Below are 21976 nucleotides of genomic sequence, written 5' to 3' on the forward strand. Positions count from 1 at the left end.
GATATTTGTTCAACAAAGCTTGTCTCTCAGTCCAATTGTATTTATCTGTCCAGTAATCAAGTATTGTATTGAGGTACTTGGTGGAAATACCATACGTCCATGCGACATCTTCCAATGGATTTGTATAAGTTCTTCTGTGTGAAAGACGATACTTCAAGTCCACTATGACCTTTACAGAAAGTTAAACAAGCTTAAAAATTTGGCCTAAAAGATATCAGTTTTATTCATTATTTATTTTATTACTCACTGATTCTGGAACATCAATTTTGAAAGGCCTTATCTCAGTAGACTCTTTCCCATCCTTCCTCAATCCCCAGTTGGTCTCTGGCAAAGTTGGTACTTTTATTTCATCTGGAGAACTAAACGAAAAATACTGTTAAATCAATTTTATTTTTGAAAGTCCGGAATTTATCGAGTATTTCTCTATAGCATTCAGTTGCAAATTAATAATATTTTTACGTGGCATAATTACGCCGAAACGATGACGTCTCGAAAACGAAGAATAATTCTCGTGACCTTATTCAATCAAGTTATCGAGACATGTTTCTATCACGCAAATAAAAGAGTTTTTTATAAAATCATAATTTAAAAATTAGATAGGGCGAGTAAATAATATTTATCATGGAAAACATTGTTGTATCAATCAAAGTCTCCCTGTATCTCCTAGTGATTATCAGCCAAAATATTAGGATGGGATTACATAATATACAATCGTCTCGTCATGATGCAGTGTCTAATCTAATTGTGAGAATTCTGAATTACAATGAATTTACTATACGTGTTAGTCGGTAGTGCACAAATAGCGGGCACACACAAATGCATGAGTTGCATGCAAAGATATTATGTCTTTTTATGTTTATTATGATAATTACTCGACACAAGGATTTCAATTATTATATCGCTTATTTTCCAAGGACCTCGTTAGTATGTACTTTGATCGACCGTATACGACCATTGCTAATTTTCTTTGAAGTTATATTTTCACACGATTCTCGGATTCTCACACGAAGATAATTGATAATTGTTTTTGCCATCCTACACATTGTCTCATTAATAATTATATGTTTCTATCGTAATAGCATCGTTCTTATAATACAGATGTATTAATATTTATCTTCCTGAAAGAAATCCATTATAACGATGCGAACGACGCAATATAATTCGCAAGAAATGATAAGTCTCGTAAAGCTTGTAATATTTTGAAAAAGAATTAATAGTTATACAAGTTTTACTTTGCAATAAGTATTGTAGTTCTGTATGTAAATAAGGAAGGGTTCGTATCGTTTGTTAATTACTCATAGTAAAATTCTTGAAAAATAACGGTAAATAAATAAATCAGAAAATAATATTCCATTCCGTGTATTTTATATCAATTCTTATAAATTTACCGTTAATGAATATAGCAGAACCTCACCTCAGGTACAGGGATAGTCCGATGGCAAGTAGCATGAGATATGCTGCGAGTTTCAACATGATCTTGTAATCGTTAGAACCGGCGACTTGGGAATGGTTAGAAATCTTATTATACTGGTGCAAAGGTATCTATTAACAAGAACAGTTAAACATAGCGGGGGTAAAGAACATAAATTGGTATTGCAAAAAGTGCGGTATTTGATATCGAACACCATCTAGCGGTAATTTGCAAAAGTGTTACGCAATTATGTCACTCGCACGCTTTTCTGTATTCGCCAGCGTTAGTTGGTACAAGGATAATTCGGTTTTTCAAACTTTACAGTTTAAACGGAATCGTGTAGATTTTTATATTATAAAAAGTTCGGTGCTACGGTGGTCCGATGTTTTTAGACGTGGAAGAATTTAACAACAGTTAGATATGTACGTATCTCAAGATATCTTGAAATTTAAAATGAGATTAATACGTTATATTTAGTTTACGTCATCATGCATCAAACAGAAACGTGTAAAAACGATATATTCTTAAATTGAAAAAATTCTTAAAGAGTCATAAATTATTTCCATCAAATTAAAAAGAATCGAATGCCTCGTTTGAAGTAAGATATCATTATGGCGTGAATACATCGCTATGATGAGGGACGTTCGTACATTTTTAAAAAAGTCGGTGAATGTAAAGGTAAAGGAATAACGTAACTCTATTTCGACAGTATTAAAACAAAGATTTATTTAATCAATAATCAAATGTCAAAAAATATTTACGATTACAATGCATAGAGATTTTTAATAACAAATATACACTTCGGTATCATCCTAATACATGTAAATGTTTCTAATTATGCGTGAGCTGTTTTTAGCCGTTCTGCATTTGTAACCATACTTTCACGACTTTGCCTACAAATTACATCTAACGGCAGAATTCAATGTATATCTTGATAAACATCGTTCTTTGGCAACCATGAATAGTTCGAATGTGTACTACTGAGAATAGTTCTAATTAATTGTTTAATATGAACACTATTACACTTTTACTTTCTATGATCTCAGTAATTATAACGTCCAACTCTATTCCAATTTAAACGACTATAAATTGGTTACAAAGAATCAATTCGAAATGTTGCACAGCGTCGTTCGCGTACATTGCGCTACATTTACGCGGGAAAAATAAAATTTATTTTTTCTTTTTTTAGGAATCCTTTGTTTTCGTGGCACGTACACTTTTCAGGAAAATCATCTCGTACTAAAAAATGTTCGTGTTACGCGAACGTAACGCGAACACATTTTTTAAAAATTTGATTGTACAAAACTTACTAAGAGACCAAGTATATTCTCTAAAATTAGTCTAAGAGTTTTATATTTGGAAGTATTTTATACAGTTATTTTCTTATTAATTATTGTAAAGCACCTTTAATATACAGGAAACATATTTTTAATAATGAATTGTTTATATGTATGTATGTATGCATAAAAACAATTCTATAGTTTACTTTAATTTCGATGATATCTAAAAGTCAAATTAAAGATTTGCATAAACAATGGAAGTATAGCATTAAATGTTTCGTTAATTGAAACAGTTTTATAAAAACATATAAGCTGTACGTCGTTTTTCTTTAAGTCTGAATAATTAGATAGATTAACAAAAAATATTTTTACCCAGGGGGCACACATCAAATGTTAGTAATTCGAAATATTTCTTATCACTTTAGTTGCGTGGTACTTGTATGACATGTATGTTTAATGTTTTGTGAAATCCTTAACAGTATATATTTTTTATATGTACGCTAATTACCAGGTACTAGTTAATGTTTGTAATGGAAGAAAACGTATTTCTTCTATTGAATATAATACAATTTTCTCTATAGAAAAAAACTATGTACCTTTGGACAAAACTCATGCTTCGATTCGTATCACACTAACGTAATATCATTAATTCTTAAATTACGATTATAAAGCAATTTTTAAATTATTTTACGTCTTGTAAACTATTACAAAGTACAACCCTTACATAGATATTTCTCTTTTTGATTTTTAATGAATGATTTACGTATGGCATCCTTTAAATATTTTGCCGAAATCTTAAATACTTACATTTTATAAAATGATATTAAAATAATTTCATTATTTCAATATGTTCAACGGCACGTCCTTTGATAATTAATGTAAGACGACCTTCATTTAAAAGTTTTTGTTCTTTGAATTAAATATATTTGATTTTCTAACAAAATTCAATAATCTAATTTTAAATGTCCAAAGGTATGTGTGTGTGTTTGTGTACAAATATGTAAATCAATAAATTCTGAATTTTAGCTAAGCGCAGGAATGAACAAATGTTTAATAAAAGAGAACTAATTAATTCCGAAATATAATAAATGAAAACTATACAAATCGCAGAACTATTTAACATAAAAAAGAGATTCTTTTTCGATCTACTATAGCCCGTAATAATTAGGAATGAGCAATCTCATCTGCTAAAAATCATTATGATCAGTAATAGTTAGCACAAAAAAGCGTAAAAATGGTTGATCTGTTATTCAGTGTAGCTGTTTTACACTTAATAACAAGGATCAATGTGTAAATATATAATACATATTTTCATTATGTATCATGGTCCAAATTAATTTTGAACTCAAGAAGATAGTTATCTCTCTACAGTCCTTCAGACTAAAAAAAACGTAATTATCAATAAATTATAAAAATAATAGCATATTTTTTCTGTGCGATGCGAGTAAATTGACGCTAACTACAAAGCTTAAACTAAACTCTAGCCGCGTATTATCGATAAGCAATAAGTCAAAAGGCACCGTGTTCCCAAATATCTTAGAAATATTTCATTGCACTTTGAAACTGATCAAAAATATATTTCTGCCTGTTAATAAAATAATATGTTATATAATTAAAGTCAGATCGTTAACAAAGTCATTATCATTTTCTGTTCGAGAACGTAGATAGCACTTGACATTTTCGAAACCATAATCGTAAATGAGATTTTTGCTCGTATAAACGTTTCTAAATAAGTTGCGAGAGTTTTACCCTATAATAGAGGAATTTGAGAGCTTTTTGTACATTAAAACTTTAACACTTACTCTATAAAATCTCGATCGTGAGTAGAAAAAAAGATCAAGGCTAGTCGGAACGATTAAAATTGTTAACAACCTACAATTAATAGATGTAAATGAATAATAACAGATCTATGGCCTAATCTTTTTACATTTAAGATTAGAACAACTCCTTCATAGAGAGCGTTAAGACGACAATGCGAGGCCTAAACGAGCAAATGCCATTTCCTTTCGTAATCGTGTAATTTCCCAGTAAACATCGTGAACTGGAACAAAAATAACATATTTGAATTCTAGAAACTGTATGATCTTCTTTGTCCTGTATGTATATGATACCACTCATTCGGTTTAGTGAAACGTGTATCATCGTTGCGTAGTTGTAATTTATTTTTCAAATAAGTTTCGAAAATGAGATCGAATATCTGAACTATTAAACACACTAAGAACTAACCAAGGCTTTTGTTCTATCTTGACTCCAAGCACATGAAATCAACTGTCATTTTCTATTCCTTTATTACCACTTAATCATGCGAAGAAAAATTACCGCGTGTAATTTCTCGCACACTTAAAATTTAAATAAAATACTATCGATTAGCATTTCTTAATTTCGTCTGTTTTGGTGCATCATTTTCGTTATCCTAAATAAAATCTAAATGCAAAATTTACCTGAGCTTTTGACAAGGCCGCGCTCGATATAACGCAGGTAATTCAAGAAGTCGCAGACCGCTATGATCTATAAAAATGTATTAACTTTATATTTATTTCATCGTTCTATGAGTCACATTATGTTACTCGTGAAGCTTTACGACTTACTCGATTACGACAAATTTGTGATATGCTGTACCACTGATTTTCTTGATCCCCGAATCTCATGCGATAATAACATTGGCGCGGCGCTTCGAGCAGTACACATTTTCTAAAAAAACAAAAAAAAAAAAAAAACAAATATTTGTTACAATACAATAAGATAATATTTAAGATATTGTTTTTCTGTTGCAGCAATCGACTTACTTTGGAAAAGTGAATTTCGTCTTGTCACTAATCGCTTCTATAAAGATGATACCATCGAGAACAGCTTGCCTAACTTTTGTACCTAATTCTTTATTAGGGAAATCAAGGCAGAGGTCGATGTCTTCTTTAAAAATTCTACCAACAAAAGGATCGCCTTTGTCTACGCATGGACTGACTTTCCACTTAAGAAATTCTGTATGTACTCTAGGATCAACTTCAAGGCCAAAATCTTTGCATTCTTTATCCTTTTCCTTATCCAAGTCTTTCTTCCAATCCCTTTCCAGAGTCTCTCGATCCGACGGTAAAGATGGTCTTTGTTCCTTTAGCGGAGAATCCGGCGGTGAGTTCTCTCGACCGTATTTTAGATTGAAATGCGACGGTGACCTAGAAACGGAAACGTTTAAGATTCAATTCGAATATCGTAGCGTTGCCATGTATGAGTGTACATACTGTATTCATAAAACGAAGTTTCAAGCGCTTTTACCTTCTATGTTTTCTTGCAAAAAGACTTTGTTGACCATCTTCGTTATTCGGACGACTTTTCGTATCGATCTGCGGATGTAAATGAAAGTTCGGTTTAGCAGGCGTTGAAGTTAATACTAATGTCTTTAGAGCTGCCACTTCAGCAGCCAAAACCTCAGCTTTCATACGACTTTCCTCCAATAGGCGCTCCGCGGTGGCTTGCCGCACATTTGCTTCTCGTACCATATTGTGTGCCTCCTATCGCGTATAATAAATTTTACATTATTTTTGGTAATTGTATATCCTTGTAAAGAATATAAACGACGAGATTTACTTGAAAGAGGCTGGCAGTGAGTTCCTCCAATTCAGCTTCAACATCTTGTTTGATTCTTGAAAGTCTTGTAACTTCTTCATCCTTGAGTTTCAACTCCTCGTGAGCCCTCTTAAGTTCATCTTGTAATTTTGCTACAGCATGTTCTTTTACTTCGGCTATAGCCCTACCCCACTGTAGAGTAGTTGGTGAGGGTGGCTGAATAGTTTTTTTTGTAGAACATGCCTCTTCTTTTTCCTTAGAGTTCTGAAAAAGAAAAAAAGTCTGTATGATATGAGAACTTGAAGTAAATATTCCAAAAGTTAAAGAACCTATAAATATCAATGAAGGAAGTTACCTGGGTATCCTTTGAAGGTAATGATATTTTTGAAGAGGTATTACAGCAGTTGGTTTTTGTTGAATCATTGATGGAATCTTTATTGTTGATTAAAATCTCAGCATCCACTTGATCAAATGTAATTGGTAATGGCTTTATACAATGATTTTGATTCTCAAAGAGATTCTGTTCAGTCTCATTTAACCTTGCCAGAATGTCACAGGACATTGTGAGTTTTCTATCTTCCATCCTTGATGACTTTCAATATTGCAATAGAACATTGTGGAGCTTTCCGGTGTATGCAAGCGAAGGATCAATCTTGGTTGAACTAGAACTAAACGGATCAGACATTGAAAATAGATGCTCTTTGATTGAAATATAATGTACAGTAATATATAAAAGTTTATTTAGAAAAGGAAGATGTTTAAATTAAGGACTCGAAGAAATGGTTTTAAAATAATTATGGATGTGTTACACAATTGCATACGTATGTGGATCTCTAGGTCTATAAAAAGAAATGACACTAAAAATAGTTTTATCGTATATATTTCACAGGATGGTCAATTTGTGACTGCAATCATGTTTTTAACGCTTTCTCTCCAACATAAAATTAAGTTTTACAACATAGAATGCTGGGAACATGACAAATGACATCTGATATTTAATATCTATATTTAAAAATTCAAGGAGAAAAGCTACCAATTCCCGTTAATATTTTCTTGACGTCATGTCACGGTAATTGTTTTAATTGGTCCAAACGACACGCCTTCGTTTTATGAAATTTCGTCGAATCTATTCAACAAAAGAGACGTCTCTTTTGTATGCCTCTCATAACGGAACAACTTAATTAATAGTAGCTCATCTTCGTAATTACGAGCACGGACAGTACTATTCCGTTACGTACTCTTTGATCTTTACGAATAAGAAACCTTCCGTTGGCAGTCGAAATGGGAAAAATTAAATTTCGAACACGCTAGAACAAAAGAATACGAAACAGCATCCGCGGTGAAAAGGATTCATCGGCATCAAGAGAATCAGCGTATCGATCCAAAGTTGCTATGGATTCTATATACTGGGAGCATCTAAATACAGCTTACCCGTGAACTTCTCTTTACACAACTCTCCTGCCATTAGTGGATACGACGGGGATCATAAAATGATATTAGAGAGAAGGATGAAGACACGTTTGATACCGTTTTCGCGCAATATGTCAACTTCGTGTCACCGTACCACGACACGCGCCATCCATCACCTTTCAACGACCCGCAACACGGCCCGACTGAACACGGTCAACAACGGAATGAATGAACTTTCAAGCGCCACAGGTTACCTACTGCTGAACGCTTCTACTACCACAGACCAAGTACAATCAGCTACAATTGGCGGCGTTAATTCGTTCCGTTTCAGGGGAATACGGTATGTCAAATGGATTCCTTTCTCCTTCGTGGCAACAAGTTTCCACTTGTGCACGGCTGACACGTTAGATGGCGTTTGATGGCGTTACTGCATCACGAGATGCCTGCACGGCTAAAACTTTCAACGATATGCATCACGGGATCTCGAAGTCGAACGCAGGCTAATAAGTAACGAGTTAACAAAATTCGGAATGCTTTGAACTTTTCAGCACAAAACGTACCAAATCATGCGTTCACCTTGCAATGTTACTAGACATTTGGTTTTAACCACGCCGATTACCATTTATATAAATTATTAAATAACTTGTGCGAGTCGTCAGTCGCATACAGTCGCATACAACAGACATTTCAAAGTGTCACGCTGAATAGTCCTCCCTCTTTTTATTTTAATTTTATTTGTTTATATTAACTGTCTCTTATTTGGAGAAAAGAGAAAGCGTAATCTACTCGTAACCTAATTAGAGATTTGTATATGGTTGGAAGGGTTTCTAGGTCAGTTCTACCATACTCCTGTAAGATTTCAATGTTATTTCGCGACATTATGATCTCAATCTGCCCAATGCCAGCTTTAACTAGAAGGTTTTCATCGAGATGGATGCCTATCAATTTTGTATGGTCGACATTAGTGTGATAACCAATTGACCTACTTTGATGACAAAAACAGTTAACTTTGCGAGGCTAATTTGCAGAAACTAATTTTATGATACAAGCAGCACCATCTGACACCAATTCCTGTATGTATGTACCGATATTAGATCCATTTTTACCAACATTACATACTCTACTTTTCTATCTACATATATATAGTTTAACATCGTATAACAAGTTTAACAAGCTCGTAACTCCTAGCTTTTTGATAAGGGGTATTCTACGAATTTGTTCCAAATAGACCTACTTCCAACCGATGTTAAAACATTCAAGCTAGAAGAATAGTGCAATCTCCTCGCCGTTAGGTGACGATACCAGTCTCTATGAAACTGTGTGCCGCGAAAAATCCAAGCGGGAAATGTTTATTCAGCGCAGATTTGGTATTCCAATCCTAACAAGCGTATTTAAGAAATTCTAATAATTGTATTGGATTTATAACCTATTATAAATCCATCATAACATCATCTTCTGTAAAAAGTATTGGCGACACGAATGAAATGGAATGTTTGTTTTTGAATGAACCTTAACATTGATTGATGTTTCTGGGTACATCATCATAGTACTAACTGGAACTAACACAGTGGCAGCTCAGATGCGGGTTGGTCGAGGAACAACCTGTGTTGGTTGGAGTTTCGGTTAGTATTTGTAACCATGGCTACACGGTGAAGCATGGCCGCTCGATTAACAGTTTGCAAGCGAGCGTTGCGCAGAAAGGTAGTCAAGTACGTGGAATGCTGGTGATTCGCGTTGCGAACTTCTTCGTAAGTAGAATTGAAGCTATTCGAAATTGTCGCTTTTCTCGAGCACTGACCTATTTTTAGGTAACCGTGGGCACCCTTCCTGGCACTTCCGGTTTAGCAACTACGCACAAAATAGCATCGATAAATCCTTATCACTGGAGTTCCTGGTAAAACCATTCGCAGACGAATGTGTTATTCTTCCTCAATAGAATAATTATTTCAAATAATATAGAACAGGGTGTTCAAAATAGAGGAGATTTCAAGTAGAGGAGGCGCGAATCCAAGGCAGGTGTGAAAGAACATTTTTCACCTGGAGAAATATGAATAACACAAACATTCGATTAACTTTAATAACTGATATTCATTAATTTTATTAATCTTGGTCAAACATCTTTGAGCAAGTTTTGGAAGCCTCCGATATGGAACAATTTTATTCTTCTTGGAAACATTATTTTTCCTTTTCCTAGTGTTTTAACGACACTTGGCATACGTTTTTCAAGAATACGTCATTTCTTGGGTTGCGAGACTGGAGAAAATCTATACCCTCGCATGTCTGACTGGCCTGCGGAGATTGGCTGCATGCGAGCGTTAAGAAAATGCTAATCTTGACCAGGCCACTCGGCGGTGTTCTTGTGCTGTAGGACAAAGTCATTTGTTAAACCTTTCGGGACATAACTGGGTTATCGTATGGTCGTTTGAAACGGTTGATGGACTATCGTTTTACGTCATACGATGCTAAACGTCTAAGAAAGTCGTGTCGTACTTGGCACGCTGTATTAGAAATACGATAATACCCTGTTCTAAGAAGATGGCCTCTGGCGACATTCGCGAATTACGTTACTCCTTCAAAACTCTCGATCAAAGGACAATTTTATCTCATCGTATAATCTCAGACTACTGTCTTTTGTAGGATTAATGAATAAAGGCCATCCTCTTGGAGTAAGGCTATTTAAAAAAAAAAACGTATTGTCATGATTGTTAATTTTAATTTTTAAATCTGGCAGTACCAAGTACTTCATTTCAGGAAAGTTCATACGACTGGAGTAAAGTTCGAATGCACTACAATTTGAGTAATTGCTCGCAATGTAAAAGGCGAAGAGTCCACGTGTCTTTAGCAGAATCCGCCGATCGATGAAACAAGTAGTGTTATCATTTTGAAGAAACTGAAATTAAGCTATCAACATGCATATCCCAGTAACCAGCAGGTTCCGTGGTATACGCGGGCACCCCTATTGTGCTTTTTTATATTTTACGAACGGTATTACAGCGTTACCCAGTCGATGGCTTTAACGTTAGCGACAAGATTAAACTTTTACCCTGAACCTTTGACGAACCTATAGAAAGTTTAAGTACAGCTATACTTTTATCGATCTTGCACCGATACGCAGGGTGGCCAACCCGTCGATGTCGACAAAATATATTCCGAGATCGTACAAACGTGATAGTCTATCCATTAACGATGCCGTTTATTACCTATGCGATCGAATAGAAATTAATTGTTTCATAGTTTAATTGTACACGTTGGTTATTCGGTATGTTTTATTGAAAATAAATGTTACGGCTCGATTCTGACGATAAGGCCAATGGCCCACGAGGAAAGGTCGCTCAAGGACAGACAAAGTCCAAAGCAGAATCGATCTGAATTGTTGTAACAATTTGATGTTTTTACTGGTCGTTGGTCTATAGACTAGGGTCATGGTGTAACGACAATAAGACTTGGATTTAACTCACTCTAGATTGTTTTGTTTCTTCATTTAGATTTTTAGATTATGCTTTCATTAGCAATTTATAGAACTCGCGAAAGGTCTATGAAACCGAACCTAGGGTTGACAAAAGTGTTATTTAGAGGATACAGTACATGTTTTACTATTTTTGAAAGACTGAAGGGAATCCATCATAGCCCACCAAAGTAAACTATTGGCACCAATCGATATCTTGTAAATTAACCAGAAAAGGTCATCGCGCATTCCGTATTAATGGCCACACGTGGACGAGCTGATGTTGCATGATCAAAACAATCAAACGCACATTCTCGTGTGCCGTGGTCAGAAATAGTAGAATACGGTAATCGAGCAATTCATTCATTATCCAAACATACCTCGATCGCGATAAATACTTCCATTAAAGATATCGTTTACTTAGAGCAGTCTTCTTCTAATTGGAAAAAAATTAACTCTGACAATAATTTATCTAATAATTTAATCTCAATAGAAATGTTCACCGAGCATTGATCTGCCAGTCAACGTGTTAATAAGCGTAAAAATCCATCTTGTAGGTGTTAATATAATGCAGGAGCAGCATCCTGATAAAACGATCCAGCTGACAAGCCGAAGCTATTCCGACCGTTTTCACTAAACCTAGCGCAAATGACGATGAATCGATACATAACGCTGAATCAATTAGGCGATGGAACTTTCGGTTCCGTCGTACTTGGAGAACGAATCGACACGGGGGAGAAGGTTGCTATAAAACGAATGAAGAGGAAATACTATTCCTGGGAGGAAGCCATGAATCTGCGCGAGGTGAAAGTAAGAAGGATTCGGGATCTGTTTGCCTAAAACACTGAATGATAGAACGTTAAAGATTAACTACTACTTCCTTCCAGTCTTTGAAAAAACTCAGTCATGCGAACGTGGTGAAATTGAAGGAAGTGATACGGGAGAACGACGTGCTCTACTTTGTCTTCGAGTACATGAAAGAAAATCTGTATCAGTTGATGAAGGATAGGTAGGATACAGATCTACATATGTCAAGGGTTTAATGAATTATTATTGGACCGCGGATTTTTATGAATTTATAGGAAATTGTAATGTGCAAGAAGCCGTGTGCAATCGTATAAAAGTGATTGAAAGTAAAGTTCCTACTATGATATTTGCAGAGCAAAATAAATATTTATTTAAGTTTAATTTTTCTAGATACGATTACACATATTTTATTTTTCATAAAGATTCCCGGTCTAATTATTATTGTTGGAGGAAGGTATTCCTCCTGACTAATGTCTGAGAGTAAAGCAAAAAATTGCGAAGGTTTGCTACCTTCTCCTAACGATAATTCTAATTATCGAAGAGTTCAGTGTTATATCTCAACGTTAAATATTGCGAGACAGTGATACTACAAGTTTCTTATACAACAGGGACAAGCTCTTCCCAGAGTCGGTGATCCGAAACATAGTGTACCAAGTGTTACAAGGTCTAGCTTTCATGCATAAACATGGGTTCTTTCATCGCGACATGAAACCTGAAAATCTGTTATGCATGGGACCAGAATTGGTGAAGATTGCTGATTTCGGATTAGCCAGGGAAATACGGTCAAGGCCACCCTACACGGACTACGTATCTACTCGATGGTAATAGTCGCAGTTAAAATGATCCTAGTCACTTTTAGCTGAAGCAACGACGATTAAATACAAGATACACAACAAGTTTGATCTTCTAAACACTCGATGAAACCAACTTCAGGTACAGAGCTCCAGAAGTGTTGCTCCATTCAACGACCTACAACAGTCCAATCGACATTTGGGCTGTGGGGTGCATTATGGCAGAATTATACACGTTTCGACCACTGTTCCCTGGCAAAAGCGAAATCGACGAGATCTTTAAAATATGCTCTGTAATTGGCACTCCAGAAAAGGACGATTGGCCTGAGGGATATCAGTTAGCTGCCGCCATGAACTTCAAGTTTCCTAACTTCACTCGGACATCGTTGAATATTCTAATACCGAACGCTAGCCAGGAAGCTGTGGTGTTCATGGAGGACATGCTCCAGTGGAACCCTATAAAAAGACCCACAGCTCAGCAGTCTCTGAGGTAGCTTAGCTTGTCAGAAATAGTTCAAATAACAAGGATCAGGGTTTATTTAATGATCTATTCGCAGGTACCCATATTTTCAAGTGAGCGGTCCGCGTGTGATCAACAGTAAAAAGATTGGCGTCGCGTCACAGCGAGATCTAGTTCTGAACAAAGTGAATCTTCCACATCCTGTCTCGAAACAGTACAACTATTCCCAAGACATTTTCGACAACTCGCTGGAAACCAGGTAAAATTCACCACCTATGGATTAGAGTCTTCGATCGGGTACGTGTATCTCTTTACCAGCTTTAGCTTTCAAACGAGTCGTTACCTAGACAGTTTTTTGTAACGCTTATTCGTTCCTTTATTCGATTGAAATTGCGAAATTCGCGCATCTAAGGTGATCAAATGAAGTCTTATTCGAACTCTGAGAGTAACGAGTAATAATTACCCATTTGTATTGTAGCAGAGCGCAAGAGAATATAGTGCAGACGCAGCAACAACAACAACAACAGCAGCAGCAACAGCAACAGCAACAGCAACAGCAACAGCAACAGCAACAGCAACAGTTGATGCTGCCTCTACTGAATCATAACAATTACGTGCGCAAAAGTAATCCCCCGAAGTGGGACGAGGACGATTTTGCCGAGCTTCTGGGGTGCGTTGCCCGAATTTCGTAATCAAACTGGATCTCGTCTGCCTCGCGATTAGTATAATTTAATCCTTGATTGTCCACGTCAGAAGCAAGATCGTTCCCGAGAACGTGAACGTAAAGCTTGCCCCCGAACGAGTATACAAAGAGAACCGTGCCAATTGGAACACCAATTATTTACCAGACAATCCGAAGCAGAGCAACGGGAACTGGACGCTGCCAGCATGGAACGAATCTGCTCCAATGCACTGGAATCAGTCGCAATCGAATTACAAGAACGGTCGAAAAGCTTCAGCGAAACAGCACTACCTCAGCGTCGCTCGGTACGTCGCTGGGCCGAATACAAGCTTATCGTCCAGGTATCCAAAGTTCCGAAACCTAAAGCGAATCCTGAACCCCACTTTACTGATAATATTGGGATACATACTGGTCGGATGTCTGCTTTGGCAGAAGAAACTGCACGAGCATTTCGCATACCTGATTAACTTTCTCGTAAAGGGATCTCGCAAAACGTTCATCTTGGAATCTTTGAAAATATCTCTTAACGCTATCCATATTTGCACGTTGCAATTAAAAGTCCAAGTATCGAGGATTCCTTATTGTATAATGAATGTGTCGAACTTCGTATTTCAAGTTACGCTGTTCGTTTGTAACGTCTGTCTTGAGATTACGTGCAGAATGTACTCGCGATGCATATTGGTCATTAAGATTCTTCAACGTTTCGTTATTTTACACAGATTTTGTAACAGTATTTTTACATCGCCATTTTTATATCTAGATCAAATATTTCAAATGGAATACTGGAAGTGTTTGTGTAACATTTGTCGAACATGCCTCGATACCTTTTTTTTCGTAATCGAGTATCCCTTTTCGTTTCTGACACAGAAATGTTCAATCTGATAAGAATGATGAAAAAAGCGAATGATGGCCCTCTCAATTTGTTTCTTCCGCTGTATTTCTAAATTCTATTGTACGTTCAAAGTGTTCAATAAAATAATTTCTATTTCCTCGTATCCAAGCATCGATTGTTTTCTTCGTATTTCTAATATACTTACTCTGTTTTGCTCTTGAAGAAACGGTGACTTCGACTCGAACCAACCTAGGTTAATGCGGAACTTAGTTGGGCAGTCATTGGAGAAGTACGAGGAATTCACAGACTCCTTTTGGGTGCCCAGGAACTCTATCGAGAATCAAACGAAGCAGTTCTACCTTCCGAGAAATCGTTATATTACAGACCAGACCTTGAGGTTGCCTTATCCCAGCGTTTACGGTACGCAAAGTATTAGTGAGTATTTGAAGTCAATTTCAAAATTTAATAGCGGAGCATCGACGACGAAATTTGAACAACAGTAAACTTACGATCGATATTTTCGCACGTAGTAAAAGATTCATAGGTGTTAATAACAATTCGTTCATTTAACAGAAGCTACGAACAAAGCAACCCTTCAACCAGGTATTTACGGAAACGTGATGAACGCAAAAGGTAGCGGAAGCCTTCACGGTCGAACAGATTGGGCTGCTAAGTATCTAAAATGACTGTTTTAAAACTGTTACATATTGTTCTTAGTCTATTCATTTTCTTAAGGTAACTACAACTGTGATAGAATGATATTTATCACTTCATTGCATTATAAAGAAGACGTAGCAAATGGAATCTTAAAAAACGATTCGAATGCTAACAATAAGATGAAAGAATTAATTTACTAATTTAATAATCGAATAAGGTATATTAATTATAATAATAGAGAGAGAGATATATATATATATATACATATTTATTATTTGTACATATTGATTAATTGCGATATGGAGTAACTTCTGATTAACGTTAAGATCAATTATATTCACCCTTCTTTTTATAATCGATTGTAGTTTTTTTATTGTGTGCATATCAAGGTCTGTCCAGATAATTACTCCATGTCACGTCAGATATAATGTTCAAGGATAGTACACTATGATGAAAAATACGATACAAAACAAAACAATTTTTCATATTTTCTACACACAATCTTTAAGAAGCATACTTATACTGTACATTCATAATCATATACCTCACTCATTTCGTTACCTACCGTAACTTTAGTTGTCTTACAAATGAATATTTTTAATACGTTTCCCTTTGTAATAAGTTTTACCCTTGAAGTATTTTTTTTTTATATAGTTTTGATAGGTATATTTCGGAATTTATATGTTTACGATATAAGTTAAAAGTAATAAAAAATATACTACTATTGCGTAATAAATGTTCACTGAAGTATATCCTCCCTGTGATGTTGCTGTAAAATTAGATTGTTTCATAAAAATATTTCGCAAAGGAACGTGTCGTGAAAAAATCTGTTTGAAAATGATCTCTACTCGTAAGAATTTGTACATATCAGCTCCCAAATTCCTAAATTCTGACATCGCATTCTTAAATTTGTTAAAAAACTTTGTTCAAAGTCTTCGATAAGGATATGTGAAAGTAAGGTACCTAACAGATGGAGTCGAGTCGTCCCTCCTCCCATCTTTCATTATCGCTTTTAACGTGGTATCGACATTTACGTATGCTAGAAATATTGTATGAAACAACCACCATACTAGAATTAACTGTCATACTGTCGATGAAGAACAAACTGAAAATTGATATGATTAATTTGCGTTATTTCATGTTTGATGTATGTATTAGGCAAGAAATCTATGCAGTTCTTGCGTGATTCGTCTAAACGACCTCTAAGTTTTCTTTAAATATACGAAATATATCTGTAAGCTGTTTGGATGGGTGGTATATCGTTAATATATTACGCATATACATTTATCCATTAATGTAAGACGATTTTATACTTGAAGTAATCCATCGGAACGCTCGTAAAAATGCTTCCGAGTTAACGTGCCTCGCACGATTCACCAGTTACGTTCGTTCAAGTCCATTTAATTCACGAGCTTGGATGAGCTTCATTATACGATTTGGTTTTAAAAGAGAAATCAAACGTTCTACCACTTTTAATTATTTTAATTCTATTATGATTTAAAGATTGAAAATTTGATTATAATCTCCCACACAACTGTGAATATAGTTGATATTGACGCTAACTGAGGCAATATTAGAGCGTTATTTGACAGCTGAATCTTGCTCAAAAGACACGGCTTAAACATCGAAACCTCAGTTAGTATTAACCATGAAGAAGCCCAAATATCTTGACCATGTTTGGGCTCGTAACATAGATAAAACTGCGCTCTCGAAAGAAACAAGTACTCTTCTTTTTCTCCTTATACGGAAGTACGCGTGTCAAGTATACGTATCTTATATTTATATATCAACTGTTCACGCATAAGTATAACAATTTCGTACAGATTGTACTTACACGATAACTTTGTCGCGTAAATTTCCTATTCCTCGACCACTGACCTAACAAGTTCCGCACGCGTTAGAACTACCAGGAAGGACTCCTATTCCACAGTCTCTATTAGTCCTTCCAGACAGTTCTAGATAAATTCAAAATAACGAGTTTCACTTAATAAAGAAAACGTTTAACATGCTCCAAAAAATTCGATTTAATCCTTAAACGATATCGGACTGAATTTAATCTTATCGTTCGTTTTAATAGCATTTCTTTTTCGACAGGCAGAGACCCTAACAAGTATTAGTTTCAACAGTATAAATTCACGTGTCAATTAGGATCCTCGAAAATCGTCTCTGCCAGATGATAGTTATTTGTCGATATGCTATTTAAGGATTAAAAGACATTCATTCTTTTTCCCATTTGCAACGAATATTATAGCTATACATTTGAAATTTCCTTGCATTTAACAACGATACGTAATAAGCAATGGTCAATTAAATTATTCACAACGGTATGAAAGGCACAATATCTTTTAAGAAAATTAAGTGCGATATAATCATAGATTCAAAGAGTGTCTAGCATACGTTATGTTACAAAATGTTCAAGCATTTCGTTAAACTAATCATATAATTTAAAGGAACGTTCGTTAAATGTAATTTCAACTCGATTCAATATTGCTCCATTGTTATTTTTGTATTGACTCTCGTTCAATTGCATGCTCGATTAATCGTTGAAAGCATGTCCATCGATTACTAAGTTGCTAAGAGATCAAATAAAGTGGTTGCTGTGAATACGAGTACATGGGAATCATAGAGAGCCTCAACTTTTGTGTGTGTGTTCAATCTGGCGATAAATTCTAATAACCGATCGTTTTAAAACGACTTCAAATTCCCTCAGACATTCGATTTAAATTCCTACAGAAAACGCTACGATTTAACAAACAAAATGACGAGCGATTGAAATATCCTCTCACATAATTCCTGGTTTCGATAACTTTATAGAAAGCACCAGATTCAACACAGCACACAAACATGCGTGTCCTAGTGTTGTAAAATCGCGTTATTGACGGAAGCAGTAACATTAATTAATAGTTTAGGAGATGCAGTTGTAGACGCCGTTATGATGCCAGTAGTTAACGTACTGACAGTAGTATTATAAACTAAAGTAGACGTTAAGAGAGTTGACAAGACATTCACGGTAGTTTTTACCTTTGGTGTAACGTTTTCTATCGTCGGCAAAGTGGAAGACACAGCGTTTATAAAAATACTTGACGTCGTATTGTTAACTGGCATCGCTGTTGTTTTTATTATCTTGGAGCATACATCTTTGGCTTGAATTGGTACTCCAAAGCACGTGTCCATCATGTATGCCAAAAACGAGCCAACAGTTAGACCCGTGATGTACGACAAAGTCATGATGTTACCTGAAAAACCAAAGGTATAGAAGTAACTTGTTAAAATGAATTATAGTTAATGACAAAGTCAGAAGTACCTGCTAGTTCGCGATGACCTTCTGGAACTTTGGTAGGTGCTTGCATCATTGGTACAGAACCAACGATACCATTCGTCACACCGAGTAGACAGGAAAATAATAATGGATACTCTTCGCCAGAGAGAATGGGAGCACCTCTTGGTAGCGCGCATAGCAGGAACAAGGGAATCAGTATGATTCGAACACTCGAAAAATATAGCAATTGAATGCGTTTCCAGTCGTAAGGTATCAATGCAAGCAGCTGAAACATTAAATATATATATATCATGTTTAAGCTTAAATTTATAATATATGACAAAGAGTTAATCGTGATTGTGGTACCTTGCCCAACACGTCAGAGGCATTAAACGCCGTCATCAAGATCACCGGCATCCACGACTCAAGCTTGCAAGAAATGATCTCGGACATAATACCAGGATATAGACAGAGCGTGACGCAATATGCCACTCCGATACTCGACATGTATGGAAATATTATTTTCGCCACTTCGAGCCTTGCGAGTAAACCCCCTGAAGAAATTTTATACATTTTATTAACAGATGCTTTCTCCAATCAAACAAATTGGTTAATTATATTTTCATTGAACTCGAGCCTTTTGAAAAACATACGTTTAATTTCTGGCCACGGTTTACTGGTCTGAGTACCATACGCTCCCCTCATGACAACAACGTCTTCGACTTTGTACGTGGGACCAGCGCTGCCAGGAGGATTTCCTGACGGCGCGCTGGGTTCGTACACGGGGTTACTGAACGAAAATGCCGAATACTGATTCCCACCTAGCAGTTGAAACATGCAATCGACGTTAATAAATACATACTTCCGTTTGATCAACCAAAAGTGAACAATTTACCATTGAAATCAGTATTTCCGCTCGCGGATTCGTTTCCTAAAGGACTAGTTTGAATTTTTAGGACTCCATACTGACCTTTCGAAGGGTCCCCGACTTGATCCAAAGGATCCATCTAGTTTAGAAGAATGTTTAATGAGTACAGTTTCTTATTATATACTTGAACGATACTCGATGCATACCAGGCCAACGTCTTCCGTCGGTTCCAATGTAATTCGATTTCTTTCTTGGCATAACGTTATATAGAATTGCACAAAGTCGGTTTTGCGAACTACTTGGTGTAACACGAAACACATCAGGATCGTTATGTTCGACATAAGAAAAAACATGGATGTGTTACCGCGCTCGTCGTTAAGCAAGGACTTTGTAAATATTCGATTTAGGGAGACCCAGAGACCGGCGATACCTTTACAAGAAGAAGAAAAAGAAAAAAAAAAAAAAGAATCATTAGATTTAAAAATATTTTATTAGTTTTTCTTCTTTGTCGATTAAAGTTTCAGATTACGCACTTTCACCAGTCATTACCGCCTGAGTGTATCGACTGGGAAGCATAGACGTGTATCCGTAAAAGCTCGACTGTTGAACTGCAATTTACAAGTAATTTAATATTAGTCTGTTAATCGATCGCGCGGAATTATCGACACAGCCAATGTTTACCTGTGCATCCAAGGGACACTACAGCAACAGCGACTAAATTAATCGTATACGAAGTGGTAACGGCGAAGAATTCCCACCAGATCTCGCATATCACGACAAAGTTTAAGGTGACAAACGATACCAAGTATCCTGAAAATAAAAAATAAAAGTAATAATACGTGGTGAAAGAAGTAACGGTTGTTGCATTCGTTTTCAGTTCTCACCAAATGTTATCCGCGTGTTTAAGGATAGCGTTTCAACCAAGATGTTATTTGCAAAAACTGCAAAGAAGGCCATGGTAATGTAAACTACTGACATATCAAATATTACGGTAGTTCCAGGATATCTCGCTTGGAAATAGTCCACCGCTATGATGAAGCTGTCAGAGGTGAATATCGACGTTAAAACATTTTGAAAATATTTGAATGTAAGGTAAACGATCAGCGTAGATTATGCATAATAAAGCAAGCAACGACCGGTAAACATAAATGCGTGTGTTTTATTTTCAGGATACAAACGGCAAATTACGAAAATAAAACATACAGCAAATACAAACAAAACGAAACATATAATAGACGTATTATATAAACAGAACTACCGTGGATATTATCACGATTATGCTTATCTAAGTATCTCGACAACCTTTGAATTTTACGGTGAACAATCAGCGCTTACTAGGGATAATTAAGCAAACAATGATCAATAAACATAAATGCATGCCGACGACATAAGAATATATTGTTACTCGTGTTTTATTTTCCGAATAAAAACGTGTATCCTAGGAAAACAAATCATACACCAAATACAAACAAAAACAAACATACAACAGAACTATCGTAGATGGTATCACGATTATACCGATTATATATGTACTATTGTTCATATTATCATGCAGAAAACTGATTACACGGGACAACGCTCTGGTTCTACTGGTTCTCAAGACAAAAAACGTAAATTACAGGAACAACAAAGGTCTTTGACATTCGATTGCCGACACACGGGGAAAGATAGTGTCTTATTGCGGCGTGACCTGTTGTACGGCAAAAGGAATCCTATACCGCCAAGAATAAGGGCGAAGTAGATAAAGTTGCGTTTGTCGACCGGCGGCGACAGATGAGTGAACCCGTTGGAAAATTTAAATTCATTCATGCCTCTCGCTTTCCCTAACTGTACATAGCCACGGCTCAAATTCTCATCCATGTTAACCGTGACGTTTTGCCGAGAACTTTCGTGAAAGAACGAAGCCGCTGACCGTTTTACGAGTCCATCGTTCAACGTGAACTTGGACGGTCAGTTCTTTTCACCTAACTTCACCGAGTACCGCACCATACACTTCCCGTCGATCGGTTAATTGTATCTGATCACTACCTTATTTATTTCTTTACGCGTAATATGGACGCGATCATTGTCGCGCGTCCGAGCGCATGCTTTGAAAATTGCGGCATTGATTTCTGCGCGCGCTTCGCGTACCCCGTCGCCGTCCTAGCGGCGAGTTCGAATAACCCTATAATTCATTTACATTTGTACCTGGAGATCTGTTTACTATTAACCAACGTAATTTTTATGTAGCTATGGATATCTCTGATCTGTCTCCTATAAGCACTGATCAAGCACAACGTATCTTGCGTGGATTGAACAATCATTACGTTCTCGAGCTTATTGTTTTATCATTGTTATTTATCGATAATATTTCATGGAATTAATGATACCATTTCATTATGTAACATAAAAATCTCTCTGTATTCTAAGAAGATGCTGAAAAAAATAAATTGCAATAATAAATTTTTTTTAAATATTATTTTTTTAGTGGCGCCATCGGTGGGAAAATGCTCAAGTTTGTAGTGAAAATAGTT

The 21976-nt window shown here is 35.9% G+C and overlaps 4 protein-coding genes and 2 long non-coding RNA genes across 16 annotated transcripts in view; 3 read left to right on the forward strand and 3 right to left on the reverse strand.

Annotated features, from left to right (window-relative positions):
- LOC128886230 (juvenile hormone epoxide hydrolase 1-like) overlaps positions 1–1593 on the reverse strand; it is a 2796-nt gene extending 1203 nt beyond the window's left edge. The window contains exons 1-3 of the mRNA XM_054140930.1: positions 1415–1593; positions 248–359; positions 1–169 (exon numbers count right to left, since the gene is read on the reverse strand). The exon at positions 1–169 is cut by the window's left edge and continues 8 nt beyond it. Of these exons, the coding sequence (XP_053996905.1) occupies positions 1–169; positions 248–359; positions 1415–1473 (340 nt within the window). The 5' untranslated portion in view covers positions 1474–1593. The remainder of the gene's footprint in view (positions 170–247; positions 360–1414) is intronic.
- Positions 1594–1839: 246 nt separating this feature from the next.
- On the forward strand, positions 1840–5659 carry LOC128886002 (uncharacterized). Its single transcript, XR_008459713.1, has 2 exons — positions 1840–2089; positions 5466–5659. It is a non-coding gene; the product is annotated as an uncharacterized LOC128886002 (long non-coding RNA).
- On the reverse strand, positions 2112–7934 carry LOC128885989 (guanine nucleotide exchange factor for Rab-3A-like). 2 transcript variants are annotated; one of them, XM_054140462.1, is made up of 8 exons: positions 7684–7934; positions 6608–6920; positions 6274–6534; positions 5962–6197; positions 5478–5861; positions 5280–5382; positions 5133–5199; positions 2112–4732 (listed from the first exon to the last, which is right to left on the reverse strand). In XM_054140462.1, exons 2-8 carry the CDS (start codon positions 6833–6835, stop codon positions 4653–4655), a joined length of 1359 nt encoding a protein of 452 aa, XP_053996437.1. In that variant the 5' UTR covers positions 6836–6920; positions 7684–7934; the 3' UTR covers positions 2112–4652. The 2 variants fall into 2 exon arrangements, with proteins under 2 accessions (XP_053996437.1, XP_053996438.1); XM_054140463.1 differs by having other exon boundaries at positions 6274–6516; positions 7684–7923.
- On the forward strand, positions 7771–16589 carry LOC128885983 (serine/threonine-protein kinase MAK). Of its 8 annotated transcripts, none has more exons than XM_054140455.1 (12): positions 9211–9410; positions 9471–10352; positions 10394–11453; positions 11665–11917; positions 11995–12116; positions 12523–12735; positions 12848–13195; positions 13263–13424; positions 13644–13835; positions 13919–14152; positions 14903–15114; positions 15253–16589. In XM_054140455.1, the coding sequence occupies exons 4-12, from the start codon at positions 11756–11758 to the stop codon at positions 15363–15365; spliced, it is 1758 nt and encodes a 585-aa protein (XP_053996430.1). In that variant the 5' UTR covers positions 9211–9410; positions 9471–10352; positions 10394–11453; positions 11665–11755; the 3' UTR covers positions 15366–16589. The 8 variants fall into 8 exon arrangements, with proteins under 8 accessions (XP_053996425.1, XP_053996424.1, XP_053996426.1 ...); XM_054140453.1 differs by having other exon boundaries at positions 9212–9410; positions 13919–14188; XM_054140454.1 differs by having other exon boundaries at positions 9212–9410; positions 13919–14188; positions 14903–15099.
- LOC128885985 (equilibrative nucleoside transporter 4) lies at positions 16252–21541 on the reverse strand. Of its 2 annotated transcripts, none has more exons than XM_054140458.1 (10): positions 21154–21541; positions 20348–20502; positions 20145–20273; positions 19997–20071; positions 19670–19893; positions 19566–19602; positions 19249–19416; positions 18962–19149; positions 18641–18881; positions 16252–18572 (listed from the first exon to the last, which is right to left on the reverse strand). In XM_054140458.1, exons 1-10 carry the CDS (start codon positions 21321–21323, stop codon positions 18190–18192), a joined length of 1770 nt encoding a protein of 589 aa, XP_053996433.1. In that variant the 5' UTR covers positions 21324–21541; the 3' UTR covers positions 16252–18189. The 2 variants fall into 2 exon arrangements, with proteins under 2 accessions (XP_053996433.1, XP_053996432.1); XM_054140457.1 differs by having other exon boundaries at positions 19491–19602.
- LOC128886001 (uncharacterized) lies at positions 20114–21145 on the forward strand. Of its 2 annotated transcripts, none has more exons than XR_008459711.1 (3): positions 20114–20251; positions 20341–20555; positions 20633–21145. It is a non-coding gene; the product is annotated as an uncharacterized LOC128886001 (long non-coding RNA). The 2 variants fall into 2 exon arrangements; XR_008459712.1 differs by having other exon boundaries at positions 20341–20511.
- Positions 21542–21976: the final 435 nt, after the last annotated feature.

The sequence above is a fragment of the Hylaeus anthracinus genome, unplaced genomic scaffold (genome assembly GCF_026225885.1).
Source record: "Hylaeus anthracinus isolate JK02 unplaced genomic scaffold, UHH_iyHylAnth1.0_haploid 11982, whole genome shotgun sequence".
Classification (NCBI taxonomy): domain Eukaryota; kingdom Metazoa; phylum Arthropoda; class Insecta; order Hymenoptera; family Colletidae; genus Hylaeus; species Hylaeus anthracinus.